This window comes from Nerophis ophidion, linkage group LG06 (genome assembly GCF_033978795.1).
Source record: "Nerophis ophidion isolate RoL-2023_Sa linkage group LG06, RoL_Noph_v1.0, whole genome shotgun sequence".
NCBI lineage: Eukaryota > Metazoa > Chordata > Actinopteri > Syngnathiformes > Syngnathidae > Nerophis > Nerophis ophidion.
Window position 1 is genome coordinate 18,792,169 of NC_084616.1, and position 23,867 is coordinate 18,816,035.

The window sequence follows — 23,867 nt, forward strand, 5'->3', positions numbered from 1 at the left end:
TATTCAGTGTATACATGTATAGTGTATATATGTAGTGTGTATATTTATAATGTATATATGTATGTAGTGTATACATGTATATATAGTGTATACATGTAGAGTGTGTATATCTATAGTGTATAAATGTATATAGTGTATACATGTATATATAGTGTATATATATGTACAGAGTATATATATGTATATAGTGTATACATGTGTATATATATATATATATTAGTGTACATATGTATAGAGTCTATACATGTATATAAATTATGTATATAGTGTGTGTGTGTATATATATCGTTTATATATGTATATATGTATATAGTGTGGCTTCACGGTGGAAGAAGGGTTAGTGCATCTGCCTCACAATACAAAGGTCCTGAGTAGCCCTGGGTTCAATCCCGGGCTCGGGATCTTTCTGTCAATGTGTGGGTTCCCTCCGGGTACTCCGGCTTCCTCCACTTCCAAACACATGCACCTGGGGATAGGTTGATTGGCAACACTAAATGGTCCCTAGTGTGTGAATGTTGTCTGTCTATCTGTGTTGGCCTGCGATGAGGTGGCGACTTGTCCAGGGTGTACACCGCCTTCCACCCGATTGTAGCTGAGATAGGCGCCAGCGCCCCCCACGACCCTAAAGGGAATAAGTGGTAGAAAATGGATGGATGGATGTATATAGTGTATATATGTATAGTGTATATATATATATATATATATATATACATATATATATAGTGTATGTATAGTGTATATATGTATAGAGTGTAATGTATATAGTGTATATAAACCCCGTTTCCATATGAGTTGGGAAATTGTGTTAGATGTAAATATAAACAGAATACAATAATTTGCAAATAATTTTCGACCCATATTAAGTTGAATATGCTACAAAGACAACATATTTGATGTTCAAACTGATAAAAAAAATTTTTTTGCAAATAATCATTAACTTTAGAACTTGATGCCAGCAACACGTGACAAAGAAGTTGGGAAAGGTGGCTATAAATACTGATAAAGTTGAGGAATGCTCATCAAACACTTATTTGGAACATTTCACAGGTGTGCAGGCTAATTGGGAACAGGTGGGGTGCTATGATTGGGTATAAAAGCAGCTTCCATGAAATGCTAAGTACTTCACAAACAAGGATGGGGTGAGGGTCACCAATTTGTAGGCAAATTGTCAAACAGTTTTAGAACAACATTTCTCAACGAGCTATTGCAAGGAATTTAGGGATTTTACCATCTACGGTCTGTAAAATCATCAAAAGGTTCAGAGAATCTGGAGAAATCACTGCATGTAAGAGATGATATTACGGACCTTTGATCCCTCAGGCGGTACTGCATTAAAAACCGACATCAGTGTGTAAAGGATATCACCACATGGGCTCAGGAACACTTCATAAAACCACTGTCAGTAACTACAGTCGGTCGCTACATCTGTAAGTGCAAGTTAAAACTCTCCTATGCAAGGCGAAAACAGTTTATCAACAACACCCAGAAACGCTGTCGGCTTCGCTAGGCCTGAGCTCATCTAAGATGGACTGATACAAAGTGGAAAAGTGTTCTGTGGTCTGACGAGTCCACATTTCAAATTGTTTTTGGAAACTGTGGATGTCGTGTTCTCTGGACCAAAGAGGGAAAGAACCATCCGGATTGTTATAGGCGCAAATTTGAAAAGCAGTATGTGTGATGGTATGGGGGTGTATTAGTGCCCAAGACATGGGTAACTTACACATCTGTGAAGGTGCCATTAATGCTGAAAGATATATACAGGTTTTGGAGCAACATATGTTGCCATCCAAGCAACGTTACCATGGACGCCCCTGCTTATTTCAGCAAGACAATAACAAGCCACGTGTTACATCAACGTGGCTTCATACTAAAAGAGTGCGGGGTACTAGACTGGCCTGCCTGTAGTACAGACCTGTCTCCCATTAAAAATGTGTGCCGCATTATGAAGCCTAAAATACCACAACGGAGACCCCCGGACTGTTGAACAACTTAAGCTGTACATCAAGCAAGAATAGGAAAGAATTCCACCTGAGAAGCTTAAAAAAATGTGTCTCCTCAGTTCCCAAACGTTTACTGAGTGTTGTTAAAAGAAAAGGTGATGTAACACAGTGGTGAACATGCCCTTTCCCAACTACTTTGGCACGTGTTCCAAGTTAATTATTATTTGCAAAAAAAATAATAAAGTTTATGCGTTTGAACATCAAATATATTGTCTTTATAGTGCATTCAATTGAATATGAGTTGAAAAGGATTTGCAAATCATTGTATTACGTTTATATTTACTAACACAATTTCCCAACTCATATGGAAACGGGGTTTGTATATATGTACACTGTATATGTATAGTAGGTCAGAAAAAACACAAAGGCTATGTCATCCCTACAAGCCTGTTTCGCAGGTTTTACGTCTGCATGCCTGTATAGTATGACTGCCAGGGGGATCTAATATCATAATATCTCCTGACGAGCAGGAAAAGCTGCGAAACAGGCTTGTCAGGATGACATAGCCTTTGTGTTTTTTCTGACCTCACGTATATTCCGCTTCTACCCCGGTATTGAGCACGGATAAACCACAGAAACCTTGACTATATGTATATATGTATGTGTATATATATATATATATATATATATATATATATATATATATATATATACATACATACATACATATATATATATATATATATATATATATATACACACACACACACACACACACACACACACACACACACACACACACACACTTTTGAGATTCCACTGCTGGGTGGCAGCAGGTAAATCCCGGGGACTCAGGTGTGACAGGACTCAGGTGTGACAGGACTCTCTAGGAAGGTTTTCTGTCACCCGACTGAGAAAAGTGCCCAAGGAGGAAGATGAATAAATATGAAAACCATGGTTCCAACATCCCTGACTGAGGAGCAGAGACTAGAGAGGATGAAGACTTCAGCTGGGAGGAGCTAACCAACACGTGACCAACAATACACATCTGCCCTGAAGTCATACTGACACCCAGTGGCACTTGTGTCATTACATGTGTGGGCGTGTCTAGCTAAATTAGGGATGACAAAACAACGATGGAAAATGTATGACTTATTATTAATATTATATTTATGATTGCGATTATTAATACTATTATTATTAGTAGTAGTAGTTTAGTGGTAGTATTTTTGTGTGAAACAGTTTTAGACAATTTGACTCAAATTTTAATTAAATTCTAATAGTCATATCATGATGTAATATTGTGTACAATTATTATTTATACTAAAACAAACAATTGCCAAAAGAATGTTCAATAATTCGTTTTTTAGTCCAAAAATAAATATAACTGTAACTGATAATGTTTGCTAAATTATGATTCATGTGCACCAAATATTACCTGTAACTGATGTTTGCTAAATTATAATTGATATGCATTAAATATTAACTGTGACTGATACTGTTCGCTAAATTATGATTCATATGCACTAAATATTAACTGTAAGTGATGTTTGCTAAGTTATGAGTCTTATGCACTAAATTTTGACTAATTGATAATGTTTCCTAAATTATGATTCACCTATACTAAATATTGACTGTAACTGATAATGCTTGCTAAATTATGATTGTTATGCACTAAATATTACCTGCCCCTGATCATGTTTGCAGAATTATAATTCACCTGCACTAAATATTGTCTGTAACTGATAATGTTTGCTAAATTATGATTCATATGCACTAAATATTGACTGTAACTGATGTTTGCTAAATTATGATTCTTATGCACTACATTTTGACTGTAACTGATAGTTTGCTAAATTACGATTCTTATGCAATAAATATTACCTGTAACTGATAATGTTTGCTAAATTATGATTCTTATGCACTAAATATTGACTGTAACTGATAATGCTTGCTAAATTATGATTGTTATGCACTAAATATTACCTGTACCTGATCATGTTTGCATAATTATAATTCACCTGCACTAAATATTGTCCGTAACTGATAATGTTTGCTGAATTATAATTCACCTGCACTAAATATTGACTGCAACTGATGTTTGCTAAATTATTATTCTTATGCATTACATTTGAACTGTAGCTGATAATGTTTGCTAAATTATGATTCTTATGCATTACATTTGAACTGTAACTGATAATGTTTGCTAAATTATGATTCACCTGCTCTAAATATTGACCGTAACTGATAGTTTGCTAAATTATGATTGATTTGCACTAAATATTACCTGTAACTGATCATGTTTGCTAAAATATGATTCTGATGCACTAAATATTGACTGTAACTAATAATGTTTGCTAAATTATGATTCTTATGCACTAAATATTGACTGCAACTGATAATGTTTGCTAAATTATGATTCTATGCACTAAATATTGACTGTAACTGATGTTTCCTAAATTATGATTCTTATGCACTAAATTTTGACTGTAACTGATAACGTTTGCTAAATTCCGATTCTTGTGCACTAAATATTACCTGTAACTGATAATGTTTGCTGAATTATAATTCACCTGCACTAAATATGGACTGTAACTGATAATGTTTGCTAAATTAGGATTCTTATGCATTACATTTGAACTGTAACTGATAGTTTGCTAAATTATGATTCACCTGCACTAAATATTGACTGTAACTAATAATGTTTTTGCCAAATCATGATTCATATGCACTAAATATTACCTGTGACTGATAATGTTTGCTGAATTACAATTCACCTGCACTAATTGACTGTAACTGATAATGTTTGCTAATTTATTATTCCTATGCAGTACATTTGAACTGTAACTGATAATGTTTGCTAAATTATGAATGTTTTGCACTAAATATTACCTGCCCCTGATCATGTTTGCTGAATTATAATTCACCTGCACTAAATATTGTCTGTAACTGATAGCGTTTGCTAAATTATGATTCATGTGCACTAAATGTTGACTGTAACTGATGTTTGCTAAATTATGATTCTTATGCACTACATTTTGACTGTAACTGATAGTTTGCTAAATTACGATTCTTATGCAATAAATATTACCTGTAACTGATAATGTTTGCTAAATTATGATTCTTATGCACTAAATATTGACTGTAACTGATGTTTGCTGAATTATGATTCTTATGCACTAAATATTGACTGTAACTGATAACGTTTGCTAAATTATGATTGTTATGCACTAAATATTACCTGTAACTAAGAATGTTTGCTGAATTATAATTCACCTGCACTAAATAGTGACTGTAACTGATAATGTTTGCTAAATTATGATTCATATGCACTAAATATTGACTGTGACTGATAATGTGTGCTAAAATACGATTCTTAGGCACTAAATATTATCTGTAACTGATAATGTTTGCTGAATTATAATTCACCTGCACTAAATATTGACTGCAATTGATGTTTGCTAAATTATAATTCTTATGCATTACATTTGAACTGTAACTGATAATGTTTGCTTAATTATGATTCTTATGCATTACATTTGAACTGTAACTGATAATGTTTGCTTAATTATGATTCACCTGCACTAAATATTGACTGTAACTGATGTTTGCTTCATTATAATTCTTATGCATTACATTTGAACTGTAACTGACAATGTTTGCTGAATTATAATTCACCTGCACTAAATAGTTACTGTAACTAATAATGTTTGCTAAATTATGATTCATATGCACTAAATATTGACTGTGACTGATAATGTTTGCTAAAATACAATTCTTAGGCACTAAATATTATCTGTAACTGATAATGTTTGCTGAATTATAATTCACCTGCACTAAATATTGACTGCAACTGATGTTTGCTAAATTATAATTCTTATGCATTACATTTGAACTGCAACTGATAATGTTTGCTAAATTATGATTCACCTGCACTAAATATTGACTGTAACTGATAATGTTTGCTAAATTATGATTGTTTTGCACTAAATATTACCTGTAACTGATCATGTTTGCTGAATTATAATTCACCTGCACTAAATATCGACTGTAACTGATAATGTTTGCTAAATTATGATTCATATGCCCTAATATATTGACTGTAACTGATGTTTGCTAAATTATTATTCCTATGCACTAAATATTGACTGTAACTGACAGTTTCCTAAATCATGATTCTTATGCACTAAATATTAACTGTAACTGATAAAACATTGCTAAATTATTATTCATATGCACTAAATATTGATTGTAACTGATAATGTTTGCTAAATTAGGATTCTCATGCACTAAATATCGGCTGTACCTGATGTTTGCTGAATTATAATTCACCTTCACTAAATATTGACTGTAACTGATAAAAAATGCTAAATTCTTGTTCATATGCACAAAATATTGACTGTAACTGATAACGTTTGCTAAAACAGGATTCATACGCACTAAATATTGACTGTGACTGATAATGTTTGCTACATGATGCTAAATGTGTGTTTGCAGATATTGACGAGTGCAAAACTGGCAGCCATGACTGCAGGAGCGAGGTCGAGTGTGTCAACACCGAGGGCTCGTTCACCTGCAAACATAAAGCTCGCTGCTCGCTTGGCTTCCAACGGGACTCCCACAACAACTGTATAGGTACACTACAACAAACACATTACTATTATTAGTTCTAATGAAGGAAATAATTACAGGAATTAGACAATGAGGTCTGAGCATCTACTTTTACTGCCATCTAGTGTCTGCTCTTAAATCTGTCTGCTATACAGCAAGGAAAACATCAATATATGCAGTAAATATGTCTTACATGTTGTAAATAAGTACATAAATACTGTAAACTTGTTATATATTGTATATAGGTACGTATATACAGTAAATGTGTTATATGTTGTATATAAGTACATGTATACAGTAAATATGTGTTATATGTTGTATATAAGTACATATATACAGTAAATGTGTTATATGTTGTATATAAGTACATGTATACAGTAAATAAGCGTTATATATTGTGTATAGGTACATATACACAGTAAATGTGGTATATATAGTATATAAGTACATATATGCAGTAAATGTGTTATATATTGTATATATGTACATATATATAGTAAATGTGTTATATAATGAGTATAGGTACATATATACAGTAAACGTGTGTTATATATTGTATACAAGTACACATATACAGTAAATATGTGGTATGTTGTATATAAGTACATATATACAGTAAATATGTGTTATATACTGTCCATAAGTACATACAGTAAATATGTGTAATGTATCGTATATAAGTACATATATACAGTAAACATGTGCTATATACTGAATATAAGTACACATAAACAGTAAATATGTGTTATGTTGTATATAAGTACATATATACAGGGACGGCGTGGCGCAGTGGGAGAGTGGCCGCGCGCAACCCGAGGGTCCCTGGTTCAAATCCCACCTCGTCACGTCCGTTGTGTCCTGAGCAAGACACTTCACCCTTGCTCCTGATGGTGCTGGTTGGCGCCTTGCATGGCAGCTCCCTCCATCAGTGTGTGAATGTGTGTGTGAATGGGTAAATGTGGAAGTAGTGTCAAAGCGCTTTGAGTACCTTGAAGGTAGAAAAGCGCTATACAAGTACAACCCATTTATTTATTTATTTATATGTGTTATATGTTGTAAATAAGTGCATATAGTAAATATGTGATATATATTGTATATATGTACATATATACAGTAAATATGTTATATATTGTATGTGAATACATATATATAATAAATATGTATTATATATGTTGTATATAAGTGCATATATACAGTAAATATGTTATATATTGTATATAAGTACATCTATACAGTAAAAATGTGTTATGTATTGTGTATAGGTACATATATACAGTAAACATTCCTTATGTATTGTATATAAGTACATATATACAGTAAATATGTTAATTATATATAAATACATATACACAGTAAATATGTTATATATTGTATATACGTACATATAGTAAATATGTGTGATAGATTGTATATATGTACATATATACAGTGTATATAAGTGCATACATACAGTAAATGTGTAATATATTGTATATAAGTACATATATACAGTAAATGTGTTATATATTGTATATACAGTAAATATTTTATATAGTATATATGTACATATATACAGTAAATATGGGTGGTGTTGAGCACATATTGATATTGGTTTTATATATTGTATATAAATACAAATATTCAGTAAATATGTGTTATATATTGTATGTAAATACATATATACAGTAAATATGTTATATATTGTATACAAGTACATATAAACACTAAATATGTGTAATATATTGTCTATAAGTACATATATATACAGTAAATATGTTATATATTGTGTATAAGTACATATAAACACTAAATACATGTTATATATTGCATATAAGTACATATGAAGACTAAATATGTTATATATTGTATATAAGTACACATATACAGTAAATATATGTTATACATTGTATATAAGTACATATATACAGTAGATATGTGTTATATATTGTGTATGGATACATATATACAGTAAACGTGTTACATATTGTATATAAGTACATATATACAGAAAATATGTGTTATATGTAGTATAAAAGTACACGTATATAGTAAATATGTGTTATGTTGTATTTTAGGTACACATATACAGTAAACGTGTTATATATTATATATAAGTACATACATACAGTAAATGTGTTATATATTGTATATATGTACATATATACAGTAAATATGTTATATATTGTATGTGAATACGTATATACAATGTGTTATATATGTTGTATATAAGTGCATATATACAGTAAATGTGTTATTTATTGTATATAAGTGCATCTATACAGTAAATATGTGTTATATATTGTATATAAGTACATATAGTAAATATGTGTGATATATTGTATATATGCACATATAAACAGTACAGTTATATATTGTATGTGAATACATAAATACAATAAATATGTTATATATGTTGTATATTAGTGCATATATACAGTAAATGTGTTATATATTGTATATAGGTACACATATACAGTAAATATGTGTTATGTTGTATATAAGTACATATGTACAGTAAACGTGTTATATATTATATATAAGTACATATATAGAGTAAATATGTGTTAAATATTGTATATAAGTACATATAGTAAATATGTGTGATATATTGTATATATGTATATATATACATCAAATATGTTATATATTGTATGTGAATACATATATACAGTAAATATGTGTTATATATGTTGTATATAAGTGCATATATACAGTAAATGTGTTATATATTGTATACAAGTACATTTATACAGTAAATATGTGTTATATGTTGTATATAAATACCAGAGGTGTGGACTCGAGTCACATGATTTGGACTCGAGTCAGACTCGAGTCATGAATTTGATGACTTTAGACTCGACTTGACAAAATGTAAAAAGACTTGCAACTCGACTTTGACATTAACATCAACGACTTGGGACTTGACTTGGACTTGCTACTTTCCCCAAAACCCAACGATTAAAAAGTTATTCAGGAGCGCTCCGTATCTTCCATTGTGTACGCGTGTTTGTCAACACGTGTGCGATGACAGTGTGTGCGCTACCTGTCAGTACAACAGCCAATCAAATTACATCCACGTTATTTTCGTCACACAGCATTCATCCAATCAAATTGCAGGAAAACCAAGCAGAACTGCTGTCAAACAACAGAAGAATAAGTGAGGAAAATTATGCCATAAAGTGTTTCGTTCGGGTATTAAAACTACGACTTGGTTAACAAAACAGGAATTGCTGTATGCAAATCATGCGGTTGGAAGATTACAGACGGAGACGCAACAACTTCCAACTTCGTTCGACATTTGAAATTGCACAAAGAAGGGTACGTTTTGAATGTAAACTAACGTTTATTGGCTGAGTAACGTAACTTTTATTTGTTGTGTAGTTAAATCAGTGAGGCTGTAAACTCGCTGCTAACGTTATAACCATAGAAATCTTATAAGTAGACGCAGCATCGAGCGCTACTGCCTGTCGCCGCTGACGTGACGTGCGGCCGCCATCTTGGAGTGGTGATCCGCTCCACTCAATGCAATTCATTTGGCAGGAGCAATTAACTGTCAGCACATTTCATTCATATTACCTCACTGAATACCACTGATATTCACGCGCTTTTTTGTCACACGTGTAACTATGATAAAGGACACATGTCTTGTCGTGTTCATAATTTGCTTAAGAGTAATAGAATATTCCAACATGCTATAAGTGACCAGATGTCTGAGATCAAAACTGGGAATATAATCCCAGAGAAGGGGGGGAAAAAACAGTCAGCTATTTTTAAGTTAAAGAAACAATATGATTAGGTTGAATATACATGCGTATAGCCTACATAAACAATGTATGAATATATTAGATATCTATATATCTTACGGACCTATAGACCAGTGGTTCTCAAATGGGGGTACTTGAAGGTATGCCAAGGGGTACATGATATTTTTTTTAAATATTCTAGAAATAGCAACAATTCAAAATCCTTCATAAATATATTTACTGAATAATAATTCAACAAAATATGAACGTAAATTCATAAACTGTGAAAGGAAATGCAACAATGCAATATTCGGTGTTGACAGCTAGATTTTTTGTAGACATGTTCCATAAATATCGATGTTAAAGATTTCTTTTTTGTGAATAAATGTTTAGAATTAAGTTCATGAATCCAGATGGATCTCTATTACGATCCCCAAAGAGGGCACTTTAAGTTGATTACTTTTATGTGTAGAAATCTTTATTTAAAATTGAATCACTTGTTTATTTTTCAACAAGTTTTTAGTTATTTTTACATCTTTTTTTTCAAATAGTTCAAGAAAGACCAATACAAATGAGCAATATTTTGCACTGTTATACAATTTAATAAATCAGAAACTGATGACATTGTGCTGTATTTTACTTCTTTATCTCTTTTTTCAACCAAAAATGCTTTGCTCTGATTAGGGGGTACTTGAATTAAAAAAATGTTCACAGGGGGTACATCACTGAAAAAAGGTTGAGAACCACTGTTATAGACTTATACTCTGTTGCTGCAACAGCAGAGAGTTTATTCTGTCTTGACACTTTGTATTAATATTTTCTATTACAATATTCCCTTAAATGATCATGTTTACAGTGATTGTTTTGTATGTATTTTTCATGTATGTTGCTTTGGACAAAAGTGTCTGCCAAATACTTAAACATATATAAACACCTGAAAGTATTTATTTCAGCTAAAACCACCAATCTGTTGCACTGGATTCAGAATAAAACCAAATTCTGTCTTACCCAACAAAGTTAGTATTTGAATATTGTTACTTGAAGACTTATCTGTGGTTACAATAAAACAATAAAATGAGAATTCATCATAATCAGTGGCGGCTGGTGAATTTTGTTTTAGGTGGGCCTGAAAGTTTGTAAACCACATACCTGTAGGGGGGTCATCCTCCCCCAGAAGATTTCTTTGTGATTTTCACATACAAATATTGTAGTTCTTTGCTCCTGCTTAACTCAGTGGTAATATTCTTTTCACAAAATACAACCAATAGTATGTTAATGTTAAATCTTACTTGTGAAAAGTAATCTCCCAATTCCTATTTTCAACAGTTCGCTCATTTGAGCAGGAAAACGCTGAATACCAGCCCAGCATCTTTGTTTTCTACCTGTCAACTGTCAGTTTAGGCTGCTTGCCGGCTCTTAATCCCCACTTCAAGATGGCGGCCAAATTGCTTGCGTCACAGCAGCCAATTCTGCGTCTACTTATAAGATGTCTATGGTTATAACGTCATTGCAAACACGGCAATGAACAGAATAGAAACTGCTGTGGAACTAGTTACAATGCAATATTCCATGGAAATACAATGTCAACACTTAGTACAGTTGCACTTGTTTTTTGAAATGTGTTTATACTGTAAAGGAATGAGTTAAATGTTTAGAATAACTAGTTAATAGTGCTATTATGAAGTGCAGTGTAAGGACTGTTTTTTTTTTTTAATAAATACATACAGCGTACATATATTAGTCTGTGGTTAAAAAGACTTGAAATGACTCGAAACTCAAAATGCAGGACTTGGGACTTGACTTGAGACTTCCCAGTATTGACTTTGGACTTGACTCGGGACTTGAGGGCAAAGACTTGAGACTTACTTGTGACTTGCAAAACAATGACTTGGTCCCACCTCTGATAAATACATATATAGAGTAAATATGTGTTATATGTTGTACATAAGTACATAGATACAGTAAATATGTGTTATATATTGTGTATAGGTACATATATACAATAAACATGTTATATATTGTAAATAAGTACATATAGACAGTAAATATGTGTTATATGTTGTATATAAGTACATATTTACAGTAAATATGTTATATATTGTTTGTGAATACATATATATAACACATGTTATATATAAGTGCATACATATAGTAAATCTGTAATATATTGTATATAAGTACATATATACAGTAAATGTGTTATATATTGTATATAAATATGTATATACAGTAAATATTTTATATAGTATATATGTACATATATACAGTAAATATGGGTGGTGTTGAGCACATATTGATATTGGTTTTATATATTGTATATAAATACAAATATTCAGTAAATATGTGTTATATATTGTATGTAAATACATATATACAGTAAATATGTGTTATATATTGTATACAAGTACACATAAACACTAAATATGTGTAATATAGTGTATATAAGTACATATATATACAGTAAATATGTGTTTTATATTGTATATAAGTACATATAAACACTAAATACGTGTTATATATTGCATATAAGTACATCCATCCATCCATTTTCTACCGCTTATTCCCTTTGGGGTCGCTGCTGCCTATCTCAGCTACAATCGGGCGGAAGGCAGTTTACACCCTGGACAAGTCGCCATCTCATCGCATAAGTACATATGAACCCTAATTATGTTATATATTGTATATAAGTACACATATACAGTAAAAGTCATATATTGTATATAAGTACATATATACAGTAAATATGTTATATATTGTATACAAGTACATATATACACTAAATACGTGTTATATATTGCATATAAGTACATATGAACACTATGTTATATATTGTACATAAGTACACATATGCAGTAAATATGTGTTATATATTGTATATAAGTACATATATACAGTAAATATGTGTGTTGTTGTGCAGACAGTGACGAGTGTGACAGGAGGCCGTGTGCTTCCGGCTTCACGTGCGTCAACACGGTGGGTTCCTACTCGTGTGTCAGGAAGATGATTTGCACTCGAGGATATCACAGCAGTGCCGATGGAAGCAGCTGTATCGGTGAGACTGATATTTGTGCACCAAGCATAGCATAACAGTTGTAATCGTGGCTAGCAGTATCATCATTTTCTGACACAATTACTCTGATAGTGACTTTTACTGCCGCGTATTTTAATAACAGTTGGTACTCGAAAACCTTATATTTTGTAAAATTGTTGCCATTTGAAATGAATTAAAAAATCCTGCTGTTTCTCCATCAAGCACACCATCAGCAGCTTCTCCATATTTTCATAGATAAATGTTCGGATATTATTTTAAAGGTACTGCCTGACTCATTTGCCTTAGTGTGGTGCAAACTAGCAGTGCTATGCTCCAACTGCGTGACCAAGTTCGCTAGCTTAATTTTTTGGATGATTTCTTTCTGGAATTCCATGAATATCGTCCACTTCTTCTGCAAGCAAGCATGGATAAAACAGTTGTGTTTGTCTCTAGCTGGACGCTAATGCTAGCGGTAAGCTAATGCTAGCGAGTAAGATAATGATTTAATTTAATAATTTAACCTTATCTCTGTGAATAATGTTTAAATTTCGTAATTGAGCCTTATAATAAAATTTTAATATAACAATGTAACCTTATGTCTCTTAATAATGTTTTATTTTAATATTTTAAGTGGAAGTACAGTACAATATAACACAGTCCAGTACATTAGTGTCATACAGTAGGTAAGGGATTTATATGGCCCCCATTCCTGGGTGGATCTTGCGCGGTGGATCTTGTTGTACATCCATTTTCCACCTCTTATTCCCTTTGGGGTCGCGGGTAGCGCTGGTGCCTATCAGCTACAATCGGGCGGAAGGCGGGTACACCCTGGACAAGTCGCCATCTCATCGCAGATGTTATTATTAATAATGATATCATCACTATCACAGTTAAATTTATTAAATAATAATGGTATTATTATTATGATCCCAGTTGATAATATTGATTAAACCATTATTACTGTAATCAAAGTGTGTGTGTGTGTGTGTGTTGCAGACGTGGACGAGTGTGAGAGTGGAGCACACCGATGTGGAGAAGGTCAGCTGTGTCACAACCTGGCTGGCTCGTATCGCTGTGAATGTCAGACGGGTTATCAGTATGACTCCTTCAGACGCACCTGTACAGGTGTGTTGTGTACATCCAACACACACACACGGAGAGTGTTTTACATTTTTCCCATCATGCATTGCAGGGGATTTAATGAGTGTAATTTTGAATTATGTGTTGTGCCTGGACATTTTTCAGAATACCCACAAGATTTAGTGACAGGTTGTGTTAAGTGTGACCATGTGTTGACTTTGTGTTGTTTTTTTGCACCATGAGTGAAAAAGGTTGTTTGAATTGTTGCTGATGTATAAATTTCATGCTTACAGGTTATTTATGTTATTTTTTTAAGCTTTGGCCGCCCACATCTCTTATGAGATAATAAAGTATTTGTCAGAATGCGAGGGAAGAATATTTGAGTCATAGCGTTGTGGAGATTGTTATAGAGGTGTAGTTCTCCTGTGGTGAAGGTAATGATCCTTCAGCAGGTCCACACACACAAACTGTGTACTTCCTCCATTTAGTCAAGTTGAATGTCTAAACAATCCCATCTTGACCACTTTTATTTTTTGTACTTCCGCCATTTGGTCAAGTTGAATGTCTAAATGATCCCATCTGGAACGCTTTTATTTATTGTACTTCCTCCATTTAGTCAAGTTGAATGTCTAGACAATGCCATCTCGAACGCTTTTATTTATTGTACTTCCTCCATTTAGTCAAGTTGCATGTCGAAACGATCCCGTCTCGACTGCTTTTATTTGTTGTACTTTCTCCATTTAGTCAAGTTGAATTTCTAGACGATCCCATCTCGAACGCTTTCAGTTGTTGTACTTCCTCCAATTAGTCAAGTTGAATGGCTAAACGATCCCATCTCGACTGCTTTTATTTGTTGTACTTCCTCCATTTAGTCAAGTTGAATGTCTAAACGATCCCATCTCGAACGCTTTGAGTTGTTGTACTTCCTCCATTTAGTCAAGTTGAATGTCTTCCACACCAAACGATCCCATCTCGACCGCTTTTATTTGTTGTACTTCCTCCAATTAGTCAAGTTGAATGTCTAAACAATCCCATCTCGACCACTTTTATTTTTTGTACTTCCGCCATTTGGTCAAGTTGAATGTCTAAATGATCCCATCTGGAACGCTTTTATTTATTGTACTTCCTCCATTTAGTCAAGTTGAATGTCTAGACAATGCCATCTCGAACGCTTTTATTTATTGTACTTCCTCCATTTAGTCAAGTTGCATGTCTAAACGATCCCGTCTCGACTGCTTTTATTTGTTGTACTTTCTCCATTTAGTCAAGTTGAATGTCTAGACGATCCCATCTCGAACGCTTTTAGTTGTTGTGCTTCCTCCAATTAGTCAAGTTGAATGGCTAAACGATCCCATCTCGAACGCTTTTAGTTGCTGTACTTCCTCCATTTAGTCAAGTTGAATGTCTTCCACACCAAACGATCCCATCTTGACCGCCTTTATTTGTTGTACTTCCTCCAATTAGACAAGTTGAATGTCTAAACAATCCCATCTGGACCGCTTTTATTTGTTGTACTTGCTCCATTTAGTCAAGTTGAATGTCTAAACGATCCCAACCCAACCGCTTTTAGTGGTTGTACTTCCTCCATTTAGTCAAGTTGAATGTCTTCCACACTAAACGATCCCATCCCAACCGCTTTTAGTTGTTGTATTTCCTCCATTTAGTCAAGTTGAATGTCTTCCACACTAAACGATCCCATCTCAACCGCTTTTTAGTTGTTGTACTTCTTCCATTTAGTCAAGTTGAATGCCTTCCACACCAAACGATCCAAGCTCGACTGCCTTTATTTGTTGTACGTCCTTAATCAAGTCAAGTTGAATGTATAAACCAGGGGACCCCAAACTTTTTGACTCGGGGGGCCACATTGGGTTAAAAAATCTTTGTAGCCCAAATAAGGGCCCCTAGTGTTATCGTTGTAGCTGAGCTAAGGGCCCCTAGTCATATCGTTGTAGCCCAGCTAAGGGCCCCTAGTAATATCGTGGGAGCCCAAATAAGAGCCCGTGGTATTATCTTTGTAGCCCAGCTAAGGGACCCTAGTATTACTATTGTCCTCCAGCTAATGGCCCCAAGTATTATCGTTGTAGCCCAAATAAGGGCCCTTAGTATTCCTTGTCTCCAAAATGAAAGTGTTAATTAGAAAGTGCAGGACTCTATTGTGTAATGAGTGTAACATGTAAACATGATAGTTGTAGTTACGTATATTCAATAAGGACTGTTTCGTTCCAGGATGTTGTCAGGGAATATTTTCACAATAAGATTGGACACAAGACAACACAACGCAACACAGTCGGTACAATATAACACAGTACAGTACAACACAAGACAGCACGGTACAATATAACACAAAACAGTACAGTACAATATAACAACACAAGACAACACAGTACAGTACAATATAACACAAGACAACATGAGACAACAAAATCCAGTACAATATAACACAAGACAACACAGTACAATACAATATAACACAAGACAACACAGTACAGTACAATATAACACAAGACAACATAAGACAACAAAGTCCAGTACAATATAACACAAGACAACACAGTACAGTACAATATAACACAAGACAACATAAGACAACAACGTCCAGTACACTATAACACAAGACAACACAGTACAGTACAATACAACACAAGAAAACATAAGACAACACAGTACAGTACAATATAACACAAGACAACATAAGACAACACAGTCCAGTACAATATAACACAACACAACACAGTACAGTACACTATAACACAAGACAACATAAGACAACACAGTACAGTACAATATAACACAAGACAACACAGTCTAGTACAATATAACACAAGACAACATAAGACAACACAGTCCAGTACAATATAACACAAGACAACACAGTCCAGTACAATATAACACAAGACAACATAAGACAACACAGTACAGTACAATATAACACAAGACAACACAGTCTAGTACAATATATCCCAAGACAACATAAGACAACACAGTCCAGTACAATATAACACAAGACGACACAGTCCAGCACAATATAACACAAAACAAAATAAGACAACACAGTCCAGTACAATATAACACAATACAACATAAGACAACACAGTCCAGTACAATATAACACAAGACAACATAAGACAAAAAAAGTCCAGTACAATACAACACAAGACAACAATCCAGTACAATGTAACACAAGACAACATAAGACAACAAAGTCCAGTACAATATAACACAACACAACACAGTACAGTACAATATAACATGTACAGTACAACACAACACAAGACAGCACGGTACAATATAACACAAAACAGTACAGTACAATATAACACAACACAAGACACACAGTCCAGTACAATATAACACAAGACAACACAGTCCAGTACAATATAACACAAGACAACACAGTACAGTACAATATAACACAAGACAACACAATACAGTACAATATAACACAAGACAACAAAGTCCAGTACAATATAACACAAGACAACACAGTACAGTACAATATAACACAAGACAACCCAGTACAATATAACACAAGACAACACAGTTCAGTACAATATAACACAAGACAACATAAGACAACACAGTCCAGTATAATATAACACAAGACAACATAAGACAACACAGTACAGTACAATATAACACAAGACAACACAGTACAGCACAATATAACACAAGACAACAGTCCAGTACAATATAACACAAGACAACATAAGACAACACAGTACAGTACAATATAACATAAGACAACACAGTCCTGTACAATATAACACAAGACAACACAGTCCAGTACAATATAACACAAGACAACATAAGACAACACGGTTCAGTACAATATAACACAAGACAACAGTCCAGTACAATATAACACATGACAACACAGTACAGTACAATATAACACAAGACAACACAGTACAGTACAATATAACACAAGACAACAAAGTCCAGTACAATATAACACAAGACAACACAGTACAGTACAATATAACACAACACAACATAAGACAAGTTGCATGCAATGTCAGCGTGTATGAAAGTTGTGTTTGTGTTTGCAGACGTAAACGAGTGTTGGCACTATGCGGGTCGTGTGTGTGCTCAAACGTGCGACAACACTCCGGGATCCTTTCAGTGCTCGTGTACTGCCGGCTTCCGTTTGTCCAGTGATGGCAACAACTGTGAAGGTGGGAACATGAATAATCCATATTCGTGTAATCATTAATAATCCATATTTGTGCCATAATTAATAATCCATATTTGTGTTATCATTAATAATCCATATTTGTGCCATAATTAATCATCCATATTTGTGTTATCATTAATAATCCATATGTGTGCCATAATTATTCATCCATATTTGTGTCATCATCAATAATACATATGTGTTATCATTAATAATCCATATTTGTGCCATAATTATTCATCCATATTTGTGTCATCATCAATAATACATATGTGTTATCATTAATAATCCATGTTTGCGCCATTATTAATAATCCACATTTGTGCCATTAGTAATAATCCGTATTTGTGTCATCAATAATAATTTATATCTGTGTCATTATTAATCATCCATATTTGTGTCATCAGTAATAATCAATATTTGTGTCGTCATTTTTGGTTCATATGTGTCATTTTTAATAATCCATATTATATATATATATATATATTCAAATATATGTATATATAATACTGTATGTATATACATATAATATATATACACACACACATACATACATACATATATATATATATAAATATATATATTTATATATATATATATATATATATATACTGTGATGGGGTGACTTGTCCAGGGTGTACTCCGCCTTCCGCCCGAATGCAGCTGAGATAGGCTCCAGCACCCCGCGCGACCTCGAAAGGGACAAGCGGTTGGAAATGGATGGATAATGTATATATACAAATATAAATGTGGCGCGTGTCACATGTGATCAATGTATATATACTGTACATATACACACATACATATGTATATATATATGTGTTCATGTAAATATATATATGTATACATAAACACATATATACACATATAAATATATGTATATATATATACATACATGTATATATATACACATACAGGCATTATATATACATACACATATATACACATACATGTATGTATATATATACATACATATACATACATATATATATATATATATATATATATATGTATGTATATATATACATACATATACATACACATATATATATATATATATATATATATATATATATATATATATATATATATATATATATATATATATATATATATAAATAAATAAATACTAGGGCTGCGAATCTTTGGCCGTCCCACGATTCAATTCAATATCGATTCTTGGGGTCACCATTCGATTCAAAATCGATTTTTTTTCCCAATTAAACGCAATTCTCGATTCAAAAACGTTTTTTTCCCGATTTAAAGGGATTCTCTATTCATTCAATACATAGGATTTCAGCAGGATCTACTAGCAGAGTAGTAGATTTTTGTAAAAAGCTTTTATAATTGTAAAGGACAATGTTTTATCAACTGATTGCAATAATGTAAAATTGTTTTAACTATTAAACGAACCAAAAACATGACTTATTTTATCTTTGTGAAAGCAGTGGTCAAGCTTATGAGATGCGATGCAAGTGTAAGCCACTGTGACACTATTGTTCTTTTTATTTATAAATGTCTAATGATAATGTCGATGAGGGATTTTTAATCACAGCTATGCTGAAATCATAACTAATATTGATACTGTTGTTGATAATATTCACTTTTGTTTCACTACTTCTGTGTCGTTTTTGTGTCTTCTCTCAATTGCTCTGTTTATTGCAGTTCTGAGTGTTGCTGGGTCAGGTTTGGTTTTGGAATTGGATTGCATTGTTATGGTATTGCTGTGTATTGTTTTGTTGGATTGATAAAAAATAATTAAATAAATAAATAAATAAAAAATCGATTTTTCTAGAAATGAGAATCGATTCTGAATCGCACAACGATTCAAATTCGAATCGATGTTTTTCCCACACCCCCAATACTGTATATATATATATATATGTATATATATATATATACACACACACATACACACATATATGTGATCAGCTGCTGATGTGTGCAGACGTGAACGAGTGCCTGTCGAGTCCTTGCAGCCAGGAGTGCGCCAACGTCTACGGCTCCTACCAGTGCTACTGCAGACCGGGCTACCACCTGCATGACGACGGCCACGCCTGCCAAGGTGTGCCATCTCCCGGCGTTTTTATGAGTCCCGTTTTAAAAACTTGATTGTCTCCTCGCCAGATATTGACGAGTGCTCCCAAGGCGTCGGCCATCTTTGCACCTACAAGTGCGTCAACGTTCCCGGCAGCTACGAGTGTGCCTGTCCACCACGCGGCTACACCATGTCCCCCAACGGACGTTCCTGCAGAGGTGCAAACATGCTAGTAATAGTGATAGTCAACATGGAGTATTAACCCTACTTCCTGTTTGCTGTCAGATATTGACGAGTGCACCAGCGGCACTCACAACTGCTCCCTGGCTGAGAGCTGCTACAACATCCAGGGAGACTTCCGCTGTCTGGCCTTGAGCTGTCCTGACAACTACCGCAAAGTCTCCGACACGTACGTCACTTTTTTATCAAAACACACCTGCACGTTTGGGTGTCCAAGGTGTGGCCTGCAGATCATTTTCCAATGGCAAATCTTTAAAATACTATTACACAAAAACAAACGCAAAGGTTGTAATATTGACGCAAATATCACAAAACTGCCATGCAGACTAAAGTGCTCCAAAAATAATAATGAATCAAAATAAACGTTGTTATGAATTATTGATATATTAAAATCCCTAATTACGTCACATTAAATATTACTTTGAAATATTGTTTTGTGAAAAATATTGCATATGTAGGAACCTTTTTTTTTTTTTTTTACATTACATTGACAGATAGTGCTGAAGTTGATCCGTAGCCTTAAATTTTAAATAATAACAAAGAAAAACATTATTTTAATTAAATAAAAAATAATAATAATTGAATAAATAAATAATAAATAAAATTAAAATAATATATATTATTTATATATATACATATATACAGTGGGGCAAAAAAAATATATTTAGTAAGCCACCGATTGTGCAAGTTCTCCCACTTAAAATGATGACAGAGGTCTGTAATTTTCATCATAGGTACACTTCAACTGTGAGAGACAGAATGTGAAAATAAAATCAAAGAATTCACATTGTAGGAATTTTAATGAATTTATTTGTAAATTATGGTGAAAAATAAGTCAACCATTCAAAGCTCTCACTGATGGAAGGAGGTTTTGACTCAAAATCTCACGATACATGGCCCCATTCATTCTTTCCATAACACGGATCAATTGTCCTGTCCCCTTAGCAGAAAGACAGCCCCAAAGCCTGATGTTTCCACCCCCGTGCTTCACAGTAGGTGTGGTGTTCTTGGGATGCAACTCAGTATTCTTCTTCCTCCAAACACGACGAGATTAGTTTATACTAAAATGGATACATGGATGATACAGCAGAGGATTGGGAGAATGTCATGTGGTCAGATGAAACCAAAATAGAACTTTTTGGTATAAACTCAACTCGTCGTGTTTGGAATAAGAAGAATACTGAGTTGTGTCCCAAGAACACCAAACCTACTGTGAAGCATGGGGGTGGAAACATCATGCTTTGGGGCTGTTTTTCTGCTAAGGGGACAGGACGATTGATCTGTGTTAAGGAAAGAATGAATGAGACCATGTATCGTGAGATTTTGAGCCAAAACCCCCTTCCATCAGTGAGAGCTTTGAATGGTTGACTTATTTTCCAACATAATTTACAAATAAATTCTTTAAAATTCCTACAATGTGTATTCCTGGATTTGTTTTTCACATTCTGTCTCTCACAGTTGAAGTGTACCTATGATGAAAATTACAGACCTCTGTCATCATTTTAAGTGGGAGAACTTGCACAATCGGTGGCTGACTAAATACTTTTTTGCCCCACTGTATATATATATATATATATATTTAAGAAAAAATATATAAAAATGACATATTTTTACATGCAAATAAAATATTTGATATGTAAAAATACAATATAATGCTTTAATTTTCAAAGATAAGATATATTTTATATTCAAAGTTATAATATTATATGTTTTACAAACAAAGATAAAATGTAATATTTTCATTTTCAAAGCTATGATATATTATTTAAATTTTCAGAGATATAGTATTTGCTACTTGAAGCCGTTCTATAAAGACGTGTGCAATGTTTGTTGTGTTGAAGGCGCTGCGAGCGGATCAGCTGTCCTAACTTCCTGGAGTGCCAGAAGTCTCCTCTAAGAATCACCTACTACTACCTCAGCTTCCAGTCCAACATCCTCGTCCCCGCGCAGATCTTCCGTATCGGCCCGTCGCCCGCCTACTCCGGCGACAACGTGATCGTCAGCATCACGGAGGGCAACCAGGACAATTTCTTCAGCACCCGCAAGTTGAACACCTACACGGGCGCCGTCTACCTGCACCGACAGGTGGAGGCTCCCAGGGACTTCCTCATCACCGTGGAGATGAAACTGTGGAGACAAGGAACATTCACCACCTTTCACGCCAAGATCTACGTCTTCATCACCGCCGACTCTCTCTGACCACCACATAGACCACATGGACAGGACCACATGATGTAGACTATTTGGACAAGATGGCCATCACATGACATGTACAAAAATAGGTAACAGTAACAATGAATGTCATAACAGCAACATTCATATGTTATAATATGATATCATAACATATATATGTTTTCATATTATAACATCATATTTTAATGAGTTTAAACATTCATATGTTGTAATTTGATAATATAACACCGTATTTTAATTAGTTTCAACATACATATGTTATAATATGACATTATAACATTATATTTTAATGATCTTCAAATAAGAGTTTGATTTGAAGGCATATGAAAGAAAGCTGAAACAGGCGCCAGCGCCCCCCGCAACCTCGAAAGGGAATAAGCGGTAGAAATGGATGGATGGATGGATGAAAGAAGATTATTACAGAAAAATCACGCTGCACTGCTGCCTTTGTTGTCAAACTCATTTAATATTCATCCATAAAGTGAATGATGTATGATTAGGTATTCTCATGTTGGATGTACGATACTTTTATACTAAATACACAAACTATAACAAAGTATTCTACTGTCTATGTACTTTCACTAAATATATATATTTTTTCTAAATAAAAAGTGTATGCTGAAATTCTTGTGTACTATTTTGCCTTTGACAATCCTATTATTATTATTATTAGCAGTCTGATTTTTATTGTTATTAATATTATTGTAAGCAGTTGTATTATTATTATTAGCATTCATAATTTGATTGTTATTAGTATTATTACTTTATTATTAGCAGTTATATTTGTGTTGCTATTATTATTAGCAGTCATATTGTTAATATTATTATAATTATTATT

General features: G+C 33.4%; 1 protein-coding gene across 1 annotated transcript in view; it reads left to right on the forward strand.

Annotated features, from left to right (window-relative positions):
• The window catches only part of fbln2 (fibulin 2), a 345,987-nt gene extending 322,334 nt beyond the window's left edge, over positions 1-23,653 (forward strand). The window contains 8 exon segments of the mRNA XM_061902927.1: positions 6,438-6,575; positions 13,191-13,325; positions 14,301-14,429; positions 18,434-18,559; positions 20,507-20,623; positions 20,686-20,814; positions 20,882-21,005; positions 22,678-23,653. Of these exon segments, the coding sequence (XP_061758911.1) occupies positions 6,438-6,575; positions 13,191-13,325; positions 14,301-14,429; positions 18,434-18,559; positions 20,507-20,623; positions 20,686-20,814; positions 20,882-21,005; positions 22,678-23,035 (1,256 nt within the window). The 3' untranslated portion in view covers positions 23,036-23,653.
• Positions 23,654-23,867: the final 214 nt, after the last annotated feature.